This window comes from Rhipicephalus sanguineus, chromosome 4 (assembly GCF_013339695.2).
Source record: "Rhipicephalus sanguineus isolate Rsan-2018 chromosome 4, BIME_Rsan_1.4, whole genome shotgun sequence".
NCBI classification, from domain to species: Eukaryota; Metazoa; Arthropoda; class Arachnida; order Ixodida; family Ixodidae; genus Rhipicephalus; species Rhipicephalus sanguineus.
Window position 1 is genome coordinate 92,819,901 of NC_051179.1, and position 17,072 is coordinate 92,836,972.

At 44.6% G+C, this 17,072-nt stretch overlaps 1 protein-coding gene across 1 annotated transcript; it reads left to right on the top strand.

Annotated features, from left to right (window-relative positions):
- Positions 1-37: 37 nt before the first annotated feature.
- On the top strand, positions 38-16,899 carry LOC119390440 (polymerase delta-interacting protein 2). Its single transcript, XM_037658062.1, has 10 exons — positions 38-186; positions 440-500; positions 1,823-1,920; positions 2,339-2,447; positions 4,246-4,315; positions 4,666-4,773; positions 9,542-9,705; positions 13,034-13,159; positions 14,053-14,132; positions 16,208-16,899. Exons 1-10 carry the CDS (start codon positions 92-94, stop codon positions 16,314-16,316), a joined length of 1,020 nt encoding a protein of 339 aa, XP_037513990.1. The 5' UTR covers positions 38-91; the 3' UTR covers positions 16,317-16,899.
- The last annotated feature ends 173 nt before the right edge of the window (positions 16,900-17,072 follow it).

A 17,072-nucleotide genomic window follows, 5' to 3' on the forward strand; every position in this document is an offset into this window, starting at 1 on the left:
AATTATGTTTTAAGCACCTATGGGCACCAGAGTTTTCTGCTCGGTACCGTGTCGTATTTCGGCAGCCGCATTGTCGTTACCAACATTCGACATGGCCGCTGTCTTCGCAAAATTTTCCGGCTCCTGCAAACAAATTTTCGTTTGTAACTACCCGTGGAAACACGCTACGCACGCGACGTACACAAGGTACGTTTCTTGAACATAACAGAAATATCCGCGTATCGTTCACCGCACTTAAAGCATTGCTGGAAGCTCTCCAGCCGAGCCGACCAGGTGATCCTATCGGAAGCTACTTCGAGATATGCTGAACAGCAGCTGTGATACGTGGTTGCTTGGTCGGCGGCTTTTTTCTCTTCCGTTAGCGGTGTGACAGTTTAGAAGCCGTCTAGGCGTCAAGTTGTTGGAAACCGCTCCTCAAAAAACTTCTTTTGTCTCTCAGGCTCGCCGAAGTTGGCCGCCTGGAAACGCCGAAACTCGAAGGCAAATATGACACCGGACAGGTGAGCTGTCAACTTGTGTAGATGTACGACGACCTGCTTTTGTACTCCGTCCCAAAACACGAAACGCTTCGTGTTCTTAATGCTGTCGCGGAAGTAACCGAAGAAATCGCTTCGCGGAGGATCAGTTTGGTCTATCTAGTACTCTGTGTTAAGCCGCAAGATGCTTTTTTGTGGGGATTTTCAGCGAATGCATGCGGGAAAAGTTGACTTTTTCAGGACAGGAAAATAGCGACAATTCCTTGAGAAGGGTGTCGCGATGCGTGTCTTTCTTCTTTTTCGCTTTTCTCAGTAAAGTAATTCCCTCTTCGCGAAGAATTGTAAAGCTTCTCTTCGTAATATTGTGTAAGGATGTTTTGATCTACATGATATGTCTTTCCCTGTTTTTTTGTGGTTTGTTGCATTAAGGTATCGTTAGTGTCGCGTGTTTAAACTGTCTGCAGCTTACTGTAGACAAGTATCATTAATTAAGCAGCAGTATTATTTATATTGATTGATCCTTTTGAGGTGCTTACAGTGTAACCCCTCCTTACTTACTGTGCTTCATTGGTCCTGTAAAGCGTTATAAATAAGCAAAGCAAACCCGTGTGTTGTCAAAATGAGGCCTTGTGTTGCACAGCTCTCGATAAGTTTAATCTAAATCATAATCGTGTGCTATGCTGTGGTCTGGTGTGCTGAAGACAGTGAAGTTGCTGGCCACACCAGTGAGTAATGTGTTGCATCTGAAACAGCTGCCATCTTTCATTTTGCATGGTCATTTAGCTCACTCATTTCAGTCAGTAGTGAGCTCTTGAATGTGTTTGCCCTTGAGGAATCGAAGTGGTCTGAACAAATCAGAAGCATTGGCATAGCTCGGGGGCGCTCAAACCCCCACCCCCAAAATTTTAAAATTTTGCATGTGGATATATACATGCACATACATGAGCATACATAAAGGATGGTTGCCCCCCCCCCCCTCGTGTTGGTGTTGCACCAACAAGCCTGAGTACTGATTCAGGTGTTGGTGCGACATTGCAGTACAAAAACAGTGCACACAGAACAGGGACAATGTGGAAGACACTGTGTTGTTGTCTTTGCCACCATCCTTGATTTGTGCGCACTGTTTTCGTGCTGCAATTGTAAGTACACTTCCTTCACTTGTATGTGTATTGGCCTGTGAAGTGTTTAGAGTTTGCCATCATTAATTTCCATTGAGACCTATCTTGCTATAACAGAAAAAAAGAAAAGTAAATCGGACTCTGTACATAACAGGTTATGTTACCCCGATTGACTGTTATTTCCCTTTAGTGCTGCGTTTTTGTCTAATGCGACTCAATATTTGACAGCTTTTCCTGCATCGAATATTTGGCTACCGTGGAATCACACTGTTCCCATGGATGGCCAGGGTTTACGATCGTGACATACCCAGCAAAAAGAACTCAGAGTGAGTGACAGTTCCAAATTTTTTTTCCTGTATGAGTATGTAACGGTAGAAAACTGGGCACACTGTTCTGATTACATTGTTCATTGGTTTTGTGAACGAGTTGAAAGTTTTGCATAGTTTTACAGCAACAATTTCTTCATGCAAGTCAGTGCATCTGCATTCGATTGCGTTACAGTTTTTGTTATGGGTTCTAGATGAGAGCCTGTTACTACTAAAGAGGACACACACAATGCAGTGTGCAGGAACTGTGGAACAATGAGCATTATGTGAATATGGCTTGGCTCAGAAAAATGAGGCTGTGCATTTTCGCATGACTCAATTCCAACATGAGCGACTTTCCTCAGCATTAACTGGCTAAGCTGTTATAAACCTAAAAGCCTCATGTGTTTGTTCATGTCACCCGTATGATTTCCTGCAGGGGGTCAGAGGACAGCAGCGACGGCTTCAACCACGTTGGTCGTGAGGTGAAGGGCAAGACCCACACATACTACCAGGTTCTCATTGATTCCAGAGACTGTCCATATGTGGTGAGGAGCCCTTGCATTTTGTTAAGATGGTTGGCGTAAGTTCCTGCGAAAAATGTTCTTCAGTAAAACAACCACAAGTGAAAGCGATCAAATTCCTAAATATTTGCTTTAATAGAGAGAGAAAATAAACGCATTAATCTAACTGTTACAAAAAACTTGCGTAAAGTGCGATAAAGGGACTAGAGGTGTGTCATCGGCAAGCACATTAAATAATTCTTGAAAATGGTGTAACTGAGATGAAGCGGTCATATTTCTTCCTGAAGCACACTGTCAGTGCCTTTGGACATGAATAATCTTGTGCTAATCACCAAAGAAGTACTTTACCGAAAGGCAATGGTTAACTCTGTCTGTTATCGAGCAAGCATGTGGCAATTGTGAAATCACAGCCAGTCCTTACGGCATGTCCACCACCATCTCCGAGATATGTCCATAGGTCGGCAAACTCACTCATGAGTCGACTCACTCAGACTCATATCCAGACGTGAGTCTGAGTCTGAGTGAGTCCGGGTGAGTAAAGTTTTTGTGACTCTGAGTCCGAGTGAGTTCGGTTGGGAAAAATCTTGGCGATTCCGATTCCGATTGATTCCGATTGAGGAAAATTTTGGCGAGTCTGAGTCCGAGTGAGCCCTAAGGGCAAAATATATTGCTTGAGTGAGTCTGAGTGAGCTCCACATTTTTTGCCGACCTATGGTCTTATCTACTCAACTTTAGCATTACTATCAGCCCTATGTCAGTTCACGTCTATACTCCCGCATACTTCAATGCGCTACCGTTCATACGTCAGCTCAATATTTATTGATCAGAGGCGTGAGTTGAGGAGGGAGAGGGGGGAGGTGCCTTGACTTCCCCCCGCAAACTTTTTCATGGGAAGTTACTGATATAAATATCTCGTGTGAGTCATGACTTTCAATAGAAAGGTCCTTATTGAACTGCAAACTCAGATAAATCGTATTTGAAGGTACGAGATCAAAAGGTGCTAAGTAGCGCACTGATTATGCGAGATATTGGCGTTAAAGAGCATTGACATTATGGTAGAAAAAGGATAATTAAATGCTAACGGACTCACGAGTCGACTCACTCAGGCTCACTCAGACTCAGATTGAGCCGTGAGTCTGAGTCTGAGTGAGTTTGAGAGAATAAAATTTTGGTGAGTCTGAGTCCGGTTGAGAAAAATTATAGTGAGTCTGAGTCCGAGTGAGTCCGGATGAGGAAAATTTTTGTGAGTCTGAGTCCGAGTGAGCCCTGAGGGTAAGATATGTTTCGTGAGTGAGTCTGAGTGAGCTCCACATTTTTTGCCGACCTATGGATATGTCTCTCCAAAATCTTCCACAGGATATACATTGGTGTTTATCTTGCATAGCACATCTTGCGGTGTTTAAGGAACATGTTCTGGAATTCAGCGTAAAATTGTGTACATCACATGAAGCGTGTTCCTGGATGTCTTGAAGCTGGTGTAGTTCTCTCGAACTATATCTACTTTCAGGTTTGTGCCGTCTTGCATATAACTCGCTTGTAGATGATCCTTTAAGCCACTGGTTATTTACTATCATACTGGCTGAGTTTATTAATCATAGTGAGCCATCTTTATAACACAATGTTAACTAGTACTTGAATGCTCTTCTGCTGAGCCATGAGTTAAGAAACAGAAATGGCCATTGCACCCTTTCTGGTTCATCTGTTTTCGTGATTACGTGCTTGTCATTCTCCTCTGCTGAGCTCGTTGTTCTGTAGTCTATTGCACTGCTTGCTGCATGAAAATGTTTCCCATTTTTGACATCTCTCTCTCTCTCTTTTACAGCGGACACAGACAGAGGCAGTGACATTTCTAGGAAATCAGGACAACAGCAGGTCCCTCTATGCCATCCCAGGTGAACCAGTACAATAACTTTCCTTGCCCCTGGGTCAAGAAAATACCTCTTGCTGTTTTCATATTGTCAAGCTTTTCTTATTTGGTTTAACAGATAGTGCTATGCTTGCCATTGGCTCACTTAGCTCGCTTTATCAGATGAGCAGTGTGCCATGCACAGTCTTGAATCCAGCCTGCAAGGTTATGCAGTATTTGTTGGCCAATTCTCGCAGGATTTGCCAACTCTTGTTCCATTGTGTTGCACCATAAGCATAGGCTAGACTATACTTGTACTTATCATAAGCTGTGCCTGCAGCTGCTTTTTTTGTCTCTGTACGTTTCATAATCTCATCTTGATTAAAATTTATGCAGGGCTGGATTACGTCGGCCATGAGGATATCCTGCCTTACACGTCAACCGAGAAGCAGCCCTTGCATCATGAACTCTTCGACAAATTCCTTGTCTGTGAGCCTGACAAAGGTGAAAAGCTCTTTCAGTCATGGAATGGTGACGGTGTTTTTTGGGACGGGTGACATTGACCAGTGTGTAGTGCAGGGATTGATGAAACGGATTGCCCAGCTACTAATTGCAAGAGCTGACTAGTTACTGCTGTGCCTGTTATGTGTCATTATACACGTGGAAAAAATGGCAGGAAGTGAAAGATGGATGCTTGCGATTAAAAAAATCCGTAAACAGGGGGTGGTTGCTCGAGCCGACGTTTCGACAAGTGGACTTTGTCTTCTTCAAGGCTGGAACCAGCCTTGAAGAAGACAAGTCCACTTGTCGAAATGTCGGCTCGAGCACCCACCCCCTGTTTTACGGATTTTTTTAATCTTATACACATTGGACATATGTGTTGTAAGCAGCCATTTCATTGTGCAGGGAGATTCTTAACAAAAGAAAGAAAGCACACCAACCAAATCAAAGTTTAAGATACTTTTTTAAACATTTTTTAGCTGGCAATAACGAGCATTTGTCCTTGTGAATCTTGTGGCACAGGTTCTCGCAGATTACGGAAATGGTGGCCTTTGTGTCAATAAGCGCTAGTGCGATATTTCCTTCAACATCAACGTCGATAACGTTTTGAGGCGAAACTGATGGAGGCCTTGGGCATTATGAAAGAAAGCGCTCTGACCAAATAAAAGTTCAAAAGAAACGGTGTTTCAGCTTCTATAGGAAAGACGTGTTCACATTGAGGCCAACAACTGCAAGTGTCTAATAAAGGGACGCTAAAGGCAAATATTAAGTAGACATGAATTGTTGAAATAGCATTCCAGAAACTTTGTAGTGTTTGTTTCGTGCCAACAAAATGCTTAGTTGGAAAGAAAATCATGTTTTAGAGGTCCGCATACCATTGGTGCGATTCAAACCGCCTGCCTCTGAGAATGCCCTTCTGACATAACCTTCGCCATGCCCACACTGCCTGACAGCCAGTGCTGCGATGACAAGGAGCAGGAGGCTTTAGCGTAGCACAGCCCAGTGAAAACGGAACTTTCGTTGTTCTAAAGGGTGACACCAAGTTCTTTTTTTGCATGAATCAGACTGAAATGCAAAAGTTTCATTTTATTCCATCTTGTAATGCAGTGAAATGTTCTTTTCATTCATAGTTAGGTCGAGCATTTGTGGTTAATTGTTCCGAAACCCTACTGCATCATTGGGCTTGTGTTCAAGAATGCCCCAGTGGTGGCGCAAATCGTGTCCTACATTTGCCATAATTTCTTGGTTTACTTAAGGGCTCCTCTGTATAATACTGATGTTTCAGATGTTCTCAAGCATTGACCTTTCAGTCTGACATAAAATGTTATTCGCCTTTAGTGTTCCTATAGGATTCTGCATGTGATGTAAGCACTGTGCATAGGACAAGGGGAAGATTCTATCGTTTCGATTAAGTGTGTGCCCTGTAGATTGTATCCCGAGGGACTCAAGATACAGGTGTGATTTCTAGTTTCTTACCTTGCCGATTATACTAGCACTCATGCAGTTCGTCGTGTAATCAGTCGCAGTCGCATGCTCCACCAGTACATTTAGCGCCACTCTTTTCTTTTCCACATCGTTCTGATGGTGGCGCAGATGCTGTCCTAAGCAGGGTGTCGGAACGGAACGAAAACCGAAAACGAAAAACGAAAAAAACGATATTTTTGACCGGAACGAAAACGTAACCGAAACTTTATCTATTATTTCGTTCCGGAGTGAAACCGAAATTTTTTCAATCGTTTTTCGGTTCACGAGAAAACTTCGCAGTCCGGAACAACTGAGCTCATGCAATGTGAGCATATCTCAGGGTACAGTATTAACGCGTACCTCAGGCAGCAATTCAAAAGCAAAGATATGTTGAAATTGTGCGAAAAACGAAAACAGTGGCAACCAGAGATGTTGATATTAGCGCAAGTGGACTTTTGCGGGCCTGTCACGCAGGCCAAAGTGGAGAGGGCATTGTCGGCGCTGAAGTTTGTTACAGCGAAGGCTCTTATGAGATCAGAACAGCTGATTTTGGCACCATAGTTGCCCGCCGCCGCCCGTGTCCATGACCACTATCGCGTGAAGTAAGAAAAAATAAAATGAGAAACAAATTTCTAGGATTGGATGGGATTTTAACCCGCGTCCCCTGCGTGGCATTCGAGTCTTCCACCACAGTGCCACGCTGGTGCTTATAACTCCTTCGTAAAAATACTCCATGCAGGCATCATGTCGGGCAAGGAATTGTGTTAACATAGGTAATACAGCGTGGCAGAAGAGTAAAACGACAACCAGCCATCACACAATGCTAATTTCGCAAAGAGTGTGTGGTTTAATGCTTCCCACCCACTGCAAAGTGCTCAGCCATAGTTCATCGTCATCAGCCACAGCACAAAGCGCACATAATGCCTTACAGATGTGTAGCGGCTACCACGATTCTCCGAAGAATCACGAAAAATGACATAATGGGAACTTCGGTACTTCAGAAAAATTACGATGATTTATGGCGTAGGGGGTACCCTGCATGTGTACTTGTATCAGCTGCCCCAAGAGACTCTACAACGGGCTCTACAAAGTCCGCTCTTCCAACTTTCGCTGTGACTGTGCTGCACACTCCGCGCAGGCCTTTTATCAAAACAGCGGTCTCGCACATCACAGAGTGCACTCAGTGACGTGCTGCTTCTGAGATGGTGCTCACTCCCTTGACACAAAGCACTGAGCCCACTAAAATTGTGATTGAATTTGGAAAAAATAAATACTATGACTTTGAAGGGTATACTGGTTTGTGCTAGTTGGTAGGAATTCATATGTACAGTTACTTCCGCTCCTCTGAAGAACGTGTTTTACCCTTGTCCCACTTTCTTAGAAGGAAGGCAAGTAACTACATCACAAATCAAATGCTTTTTTTTTATGATTACTTTAGCTTCAAATTTTTCCATAAAAAAAACGTTACGAACCGTTACGGAACATTATTTTTTCGTTCCGGAACAGAAACGGAACGGAACTTTTTGCGGTGGAACGAAACTAAAACCGAAACGAAAAACATTTCGTTCCGACACCCTGGTCCTAAGTTGCCGATCTCCCTGATGTCAGTACTTTCGCAATCTGCACAGGATATCTTGTACACAACACCAGAAAAGGCTTCAATCAATAGCCTGTCCTTCCCACTTACATGTGCGTGCCCTAACTTGCATACGGGGATGTGAGCAACTTCACCGTAATAATTACTCAGTATTTTTAATAAGCTCTCACTTATCTCAGGCAGGTAAGGAATAGGAGCACATTTCTTCTAACACTTGAAAAAATTTTATTTCGTTTTTTAGACTTTTAATTGGTCAGTGTGCTTTCTTTCTTTCGTCATGTTTCATCCCAACCAGACAAGTTTCCGTTGAACTCTCGATTTAAGGAGATTCCTGGGACGGGTTGATATATACATTCTAAAAAGACAGGGCGTGCAAACACGGACACAAGAAAGAAGTCAGGACACCACAGTGTCCTGTCTTCTTTCTTGTGTCCGTGTTTGCACGCCCTGTCTTTTTAGAATGAATACTTACCAACTAGCTCAGCTCTCTGATATGTACAGTATTCTTAACAGCCTTTTTGCTGTGCTGAAGCTGACAGTTTGCGAAACCAGGTTTTAGCATCTGTAAAATCACTCTGTAGCGTATTAGGAATGAACTGGACACTTTAAGCCATTCTCATAGGAAAAACAGTATAGAGGGGCCCTGGCTCACACTTTTCAAATAAAATGGAAGTCTAAGTGAAGGATATCTTCATTTAATAAAACACTTTATCAGTGAGTTGAATAGACTTTGGTAGTCTCTAAGCAATGCTCTTGTGAGTCTCCAGGAAAACGTTTGTACATATCTACAAGTATGGGTAATGTAAACAGGTAAGCCTTTTAACCGCTTTCTGCGCGTATTTTGACATTCCAATTAACGCAGTGGCTGTTTAACAGGCCTGTTTAACTTCTGGTGACTAGAAGGGCCTCTGCGAGAAGCAAAACAACACTACATACTGTCTAATTGCCAGTAACAAGGTAGTGGCGCCTTGCTATCACTATCTGATGATCGAGAACAGTACTGCGTCTGCACCAATACCAAGATGTTTAGATTGGGTGGCACAGCAAATCAATATCGCTGTGCCACCAACAGCTCAGAATAACAGAGAGCTGAGCTAGTTGGTAAGTATTAATTTCCACCGTTGTGCATCTATTCAGTTGTTAGTCAGCGTTTGTGGTGTCCTGACTTCTTTCTTGTGTCCGTGTTTGCACGCCCTGTCTTTTTGGAACAAACAGCTCAGTACGATGGTTGGTGAAGCACGGTGAGCATAATTAGACATTGTATAGCGGAGCACCTATTCACTGTGAACAGAGACTCCTCATTTGAATTGCCAGTAGCTTCATTTATGCAAACAACATTCAGAACTAGTCCAGCTATGAGCATTAACTGTAACATTCAGAAGTTTTTATTAGGAAAGGTTCATAAGAAGGTACCCTTAATTACCAGACACATTCCACCCATCCCCTAAATATGGTCCACCTAAACCAGTGATCTACTATTATATAGATGCACAGAGTGATTACAAAACTTTCGTTATGCTGCTCAGAGGACCCTGCTACATTGGCTTTGGTAAGCTTGTGATGCTTGCTGACTACATGCTTGTGACATGCTATGTTCTCAACCTAAACCTTCATGTCATTGTTAAAGGCAACCTACTAGATATTTTCCATTCCTCCTGTATTTCGCAATTCTTGACACCCAATTACGCATGTCACATTATTGTTGTGCAGACCCCCCGTTCTCGGCTAAGGACACGCTGCGTGCTTGGCAGGAGAAGAACCACCCATGGCTGGAGCTGTCGGACGTGCATCGGGAGACGACCGAAGGCGTGCGCGTCACTGTCATTCCCTTCTACATGGGTTGCCGCGTTGCACAGAGCAGCACAGTCTACTGGGTGCGTCAACGTGCACTGCACTAACCTCGCGGATCTGTGTGCTGTGCTTGTACACTTTTGAGAAGTTGAATGACAGTAGTTTTCAACTGCTGCACAACTACCTTTGGTGATACAGTTTAGTTGAATTGTACTATTGGTAACTGCGGTGTCACTTGATGCACTGCCACACTGTGTGAAATATACAGGATCACTGACTTGGCTGATGAGTGTTGGTTCGTGAGGTTTCCTACAAAAATGCTTATCCTAGGTGGTAGCACATTGACGTGTTCCACATGATTAAACTACACGCACGCGGATTAGTGCGATGAATCATTCCCTTTTGTTTGCCGATGGCAGCAGTTGGATGCTTGCACCCATATGGTTTCACTCGTTTAAATTTGTGTTCATGTGCTGTTACACTACTACAGTCGAACCCACTTATAACGATCCCACGTATAAAGATCTACCGGTTATAATGACCATATTTGAGTGCACTTACGATTTTCCAATGCTAACCATTGAAGCTGCATCCACATATAGCGAACATTTTTCAAAGCCTCCTACTTTTACAACGAACACTTCAGACACGGTTGTGGTAAAAATATGGCGCATACGAAGCGAAAAAAAGTTAAAACAGGCCTTCTAAATTGCGTGAGAGGGGTGCGCGCTCGCACATGCCCCGCTCCAGTTTACTCACAACTAAGATATCCCTGATCGGCGAGCACCGCACGCAGATTTCGGATGCTGCGAGCAAGGTCGCTCACTTTCCAGCCTTTTTCTTCAGTAACAGAATGGCAGTGAGGAAAAAAAAAAAAGGAGGCATCATTAAGCCTTGCGGTCAGCTTTTGCACGGTAACCTTTCCTGACGCCGTTCTGTGCAGCTACGACCGCCTACGATGAACCAAACAATTCCTTGGAACGCAAGAGGGCATAAATGCAAGAAGTGATAACCGCGATAACTTTCCATTGCATAAAGGTTCACTGTGTCCCTAAGCTCGTCGACGCCACCATGTGCCGCAAAAGGTCGTCTGTCTTTTCGGTAACGGCAGAGACCGGTCGATCGGTGATAACGATTTCCGCGCGATTGCGGCTTTGCCTTCGCGGATAAGCACCAGAAAGAGCGAAGGCGAGGTGGCGGCCGTCGATGAACGTGCAGTTATGACTTGTAGCCGACAACCTTATATCACAGTCATCTGCAGATATCTGCTCGGTTGCGCGTGTGGCATACGCCGTACACTGTGCGGATTGATGGCGGTACGAGCGTGCCATGCTGCCGTTCGCAAGTTCGCCGCCGCCGCGTAGTGCGAAACCGCTTTAAAGTGCGCGTCGCTTTGTAGAAACGAAAGTAGCTCGCTGTTGTTGAGCGGTGCGGGCACCGAGAAACGTCGATGCACTGACAGTGAGCGTGTTTGACTAGGTGACAACTCAAGTGCGCCGCGCATCGTCGTGCAGGGCTGTGAGAGCATCGCTTAGACGTAGAGTGCGCATTGCTTGCAAAATGCTTGTTTTCGCCGCGTTGAACGAACAGGCTACTCGCCGCACCCGTGCACGGTCCGGAGTGAAGCAGGCACGAAGAACGTACAAACGCGCGCATACAGCAAGCGGCCCGGCAGTGGAGCCGAGTAGGCGACGCGCTGCACGCAACTAGCCAGGGATGATCGGCTCTACGTGGCAGTACCGTGCTTCAGTGAAACGGTGTCAGTTCATTGCAAAGGCGAATAATTCACTCGTGAGCACGTAGCGGGCGTCGCTTCACGATGCGATAAGGCTTAGTTTGTCAACGGAGGGGTTGTTAGCACTTTAATAAAAGTGCACAGAAAAAAAAAACCACTTGGCCGCTAAGCGCACGTTTTTAAAGGAGGGTCCATATACAATGAACTACTAATATAGCGACCACTTTTCGTGCCACTTTCGAGTTCGTTATAAGCGGGTTCGACTGTATGCACAAGCAGAGCACATCGCCGCATAATGAGCATGTTCATAGGGATTTAACTTTATCAATGCTTTGTTATGCCCATTTTGGCAGCAAGCTCATACTCTTTGATCTACATTATTCAGGAAAACACTTGGCATGGCTTGGTTTAGCATGCCTGGTTTACTATCCTACGAAAAATGAACACAACTGTAATACATAAACTTTGCCATCACAAAGGTGAGCCGCTGTGAAGACACGTAAAAATATAGCACAGAAAAAAAAATGCAATTTTGTTCCCAAACTTTCACTAAAACCACGGCAAAAAGCAAGATACAGAAATGTTTGTTGTACATACTACTGATATTGCAGTGCCCGTGGGCCTTGGGAGCTTGGTATAATTTTGGAGCCTTGTTTGAAGCGTCTCTTCTAGTGCTTACCATGCTTTGGTGCATAAAAAAAAATTGCAGCGCCATTCAACGCTGTGAAGGTGGATGAACAGAGAAGCTGCACGTTGCACAAGATTAGACATGGCTAATGCAAAAGCATTATTATATGCCCCCATGAACCAAATTACAAGTAAATGCACTTTACGGAAAGTTGTTCTCGATCATCTGTGTGAGTCACCGGCTTATGTAATGCTCAAGAATGTTGTTCGTTCCTTGTTGCTAGCACCTTAGTGTGCAAACTGCACCATGTTACGAGTCTGAACTGTTTCTGTAGAAGTTGTATATCATGACTGTAATGGCTAGGCTTGTGCGAATATTCGAGCACTTTGAATATTCGAACGAATAATACAGTATTCGAATTTAAGTTATTGAAAATTTCGAAGTATTCGAAATGAACGAATATGCGTATGTTAGTCCGCTTGTAACTCCCTGTAAAGGTGGCTTTACTGCTGTGGAGGGGTGCTGTACCGTGATTACGCCTTTCCAGGGAAAATCCACACTGCCGCGAAGCTCCACTTCAAGGTTAAGTGAACATATTACGCCCACATCGATCCATCATTTTTTAAGTTTAAAAGCTTGTAATACCGGCTTATATGCTCTAAGTATAGTAAATTTTAAAACTTAACATATTTTACAGGTTATCACTTGCATTCTACCGAAAGCCAAATCCTGCTACTATTTAAAGTTGCTTCCACTTCCTCTGAACCAAAAAAAATGACATTTGCACATGCTTTGTTACAATTTTAAAATAACATTGTGCAGGTTGGTTGGGTCATGACAAATATGCTAATTTTTCTTTATAATATGTGATATATATACTATTCGAATTCGATTCGAAATTATTCGACTAAAATCACTGTTCGCTTTGAACCTAAAATTTACTATTCGCACGAGCCTAGTAATGGCCACTCCTGTTATGGCTAAGCTGCTTTCTTGCCTCGTGCACTGTGACCCTGGTACACGGTGCTCAATATTGCATTGCCTGCAGTGGCGCTACTGCATCCGGCTGGAGAACCTGGGCGACCTGGCAGTGCAGCTACGGGAACGCCACTGGCGCATCTTCAGCCTATCGGGAACCCTGGAGACCGTTCGTGGTCGGGGCGTCGTAGGGCAGGTGAGGAGACCGCAAACTCACTTGCCAACTTTCTCAAATTTTGGCAAATCGGTTCTGCGGAGGTTCACTGAGCCTCAGGAACGGCTTAAGTCTATGACCAGAACAAATTTTTCAACACGTGTGAAGCTTTCGTTCTGTGATACACATACAAGTTTTGTTATTTCTACCTACCAGATTTTCCTTAAATATTACTCACTTGGAATCGTTCTACAATTCTGTACACACATTCTCTGCCACCGCACTTCTTTTTTGTATCTTCAGCCACTGCGTAACAGTGGCCACAGCAGATATGTGTAGGAATATATAATACTGTTATACTTGTGCAGTGCAGGTTTTCTGGTATGCTTTCATGTGACATTCAGTTGCCTTGAACAGTACATTTATACTGGCATTTCATTTCTCACACCATCACATTATTGAATTGTTGAGCACCCACTCTCTACAACGCGCAACTATTTGCAAGTGTTGTTGAATCAGCAGCAACTAGCACACATGCTGTATTATTCCGTGTCTCGCTGCAGTGATGGTTAATGTTACAGAGTACTATTAAATAGGCCATCTTAACAGAGGCAGATGATTGTGGGAGCAATATGTTTCTTGAAATAAATAAAATAATGTAAATGATTGTTTTTATAATGTGGCATCTGCTTTGAACCTTAGATGGCCTGGGCTATGGCACTGCTTCTCCTGTACTCATGCTTTGGTTTAAATCTTAAATTTTTCTTTCCTACAGCCTGTGCACAACTGTTCAGTAATATTGTTTCCGCATTTAGCGAAGGTTTAATGTCTTGGTGGTGCATGCATCACCTATTAGATTGTGCACCTTGGCATTGCCTGTATAATATACAGTTGCTGAAAGTGTGCACACACATCCAAGCCTTCGTTTATTGCAGGAGCCAATCCTATCAAAGTCACAACCAGCATTTCAGTACAGCAGTCATGTGAGCCTGCAAGCGCCGAGTGGACACATGTGGTATGTCCAACTTATTCATATTTTCAGTGCGTAATTGTCGAGCCTTAGTGTTCTAAAGCGTGCAATCTCCACAGCATTCTTTTCATTACCTAGTGTGCTCGCCATTGAAGATGATCTGCAAGATACGAGCTCGTGTGCTTTTTTTTTTACCAGCTAGAGATCCTGCTAACTTCCATTCTAGCGATTACCAGTTAAGTAGATTTTTCCAGGACCTTTCCAATGATTTTTTATAAAATTCTTTGGTGGTGAGTTGCAAGTGCAAGGAAACAAGTGGTTGTTTATAGCTTGCCTAGTTACCACTGTGCCTGTCCATAATTTTCAACATCTATAATACTGGAACCAGCGAGCAGAAAATATGGTGGGATACGCTGTCAAGCTTAAAAGTATGCCCTGTGTTCCGCAATACACTTATAACGTAACCGCATATAGTGCAGGACCGGTTATAATGCGGTCTTTTTCAACTCCCGTTTACCCTCCCATAGAACCGCATGTATACGCATACCGCTTATTGTGCAGTCCCCCAAGATGAAATACCGTTTATAATGCGGTTGCGGGAAAATATTTCTGACAAACGCGGTAGCGAGTGCGGTTCTCAAAGGAGGTGCGCCGCTGGGGAGGGAGCGACGAGGTCGTTACGAAGGGCGAGGGCACGCACTGTGAACGAACGAGGGGCGGAGGGAGGAAAAAGACTGCGGCAACGCTGTGCGGGCTGGCCGAGTGGGGAAGGATGGTGGTTGCCTAGGCGACGGAGTAGCCTTTGCACTGACGGTGGCAAGAGGGCGGCAAGGCCTGGCAAGGCTCCGCGGCCGCTTGCCGACAGCGCGTTACGCGTGGAACGTACGATCGCGTCCTCATCAAGTGTGCTTTAAAGTAAGTTTCCTGTCGGTAAAAGCGTCGTCGTTATCACACTTGCTACAGATATCGCGTTTGCTACCTCGTCCGCAAATTGAAAAGTCTTGCGGCTTCATGACGCGAGCTTTCGCCTTTTCTGCCAGTACGCGGACTTAAACGAGCTTGGCCGGCTTTTGTCGCCGTTGATCTCCCGGCCGCGAACACAAACTTCGTGTCACGCGCGCACTGTTCTTGGGTTAATGCTTGAGTGCGATCTTTTCGACGTCCGATCTTCATGTTGTCTTGGACAAACTTCCCACGACAACATGCTGAACCACACGCTAGGCCTAATCAGCGTTGGTTGCTTTTCGGTAGCGGTCGTGGGCGATAAAAGTTGCGGTTTGGTGCGGAATCAACGAAACTTTTTGCGATGGCTGCACTTGAAGGGAAGAGAATCATATCGTTAATGAAAACGAGGGCATGGTTGGCACCTGCAACTCTCGAATGGTGGTTCCGGATTCGATTGCAATGTCTTGGACATCGCGTGCGCGCCCGTGAAATCGAACGATCGGTACCGCGCTCAGCACGTGAAATTTCGGTCGCGATTCGACATGGTTTCTCTATAATGCGCATACCTCGAGATGGCCTGAAACGTAGTCGGCGAATTTCCGCGATGGCACTTTGTTTTGTTTGCTTTTTTCCCCCGTGTTCATTTCGTTGGCAATGCGGGTCTTTGGCGGTTAATTTTTGAACATTCGGAGATTTAAGTGGTTGTAAGCGCCCCAAATCGCATATGTCGATTATCGGACACGCGAGTCTACATGCTCAACACGTTTTGCGCAAGATGCAGCCTTTGAAGAAGGTTGTTTTGGTTATAGTGCGGATATTCGCGACTCCGGCGACTTACGTTATAAGCGGTCTATACTAGTTCAACTACGCTGGCTGGGCTCACATGCAAAACCTACAAAACACAACTATTTGCCGGTTGTGTAGGTGCAGATGAGAGTTATGCTTCCTTCTGGCATAACACTGGCTTTCCTGAGCCACTGTAGGTACAGATTATTTTTTCAATTTGAATCAACCAGAGTGAAAATTTCCAGTTTTTTTTTTCTTTTTCCTAACTTTTTATAACTGGCAAATTTCCTCAAAATTTCCAGGCTTTCCCTTATGGTGCACACCCTACACATTCATGCAGTGCTGACGCGTCGGAGCACAATTTTTCAATACCATTTCTTCCCTCACAGGGGCACGTTTCGGATGGAACGGGAGGACGGCTTCACGTTCGACTGTCGGATCCCTCCATTCTCGCTCGAAAGCAAGCAGGAGCAGAGCCCACAGCCTGCAGCCGTCTAGTCACTCGGCAATCACCGTACCCCACTGACCGTATCGAGGCCCGTTGCTGTTCCCCGCCACACATACACACGAAGCAAACCTGCTCAACGTAATGCCTCGAACCGAAGCCATACAAAATGAGCAGTTCGGCTTCCTCCCGAGCTGATCTCGAAGACGGCTAGTAAATTGAGGGCTTGAGGAGGGCTTTGTGCATGGCTCTTGCACGAAGCACTAATGCAGGGTCTGCTTTGTGCACGAACAAACGTGTGGCTAGACCCTGCAACACCCGTGAAAATTGCCCTCTGAGCAGTGTGTGGTGGACTTCCAGAAGACTGCGTGATGTTTCATTCAGTAGTGGGAATCGCTCTGGACAGGGCCGGACTGTTGTACACCAGATGGACTGTTTAATGTAGAGTTGGACTGCTCGCCAGTTCTTGCTGCTTTCGTAGCCGTTTTATTTTGTTCGAAATTTGGCGTCCGATTTTTTTTTTAGGAATGAAGGATCTTGTTTTTCTTCAGACAAGGAGGCTATTCTTGCCTCGCTTGCATGTGTTGGTTGTTACGAAAAAGAATACGTGGAAGAGTAAAAGGAAAAAAAAAGCTAGTTTTCATTGTTGTGTGTTTCTGTTTGTGATTATTTTGTGCTCAGTGTCCAGATAGGTGTGATTGACATTGCCGAGAGAGTGAGTTAAAAAGCAATGGCATAATGTGCCACATCATTTCAATTACATGTAGTTTTATTGCTATTCTGAAGACACTCCAAGGCAATTTCTTTTG

Coding starts and splice junctions, on each gene's coding strand:
- LOC119390440 (XM_037658062.1), top strand. CDS start 92: ATGGCCGCTGTCTTCGCAAAATTTTCCGGCTCCTGCAAACAAATTTTC. Junction 4,774..9,541: donor TGTCTGTGAGCCTGACAAAG/GTGAAAAGCTCT, acceptor ATTGTTGTGCAG/ACCCCCCGTTCTCGGCTAAG. Junction 13,160..14,052: donor GTCGGGGCGTCGTAGGGCAG/GTGAGGAGACCG, acceptor CGTTTATTGCAG/GAGCCAATCCTATCAAAGTC.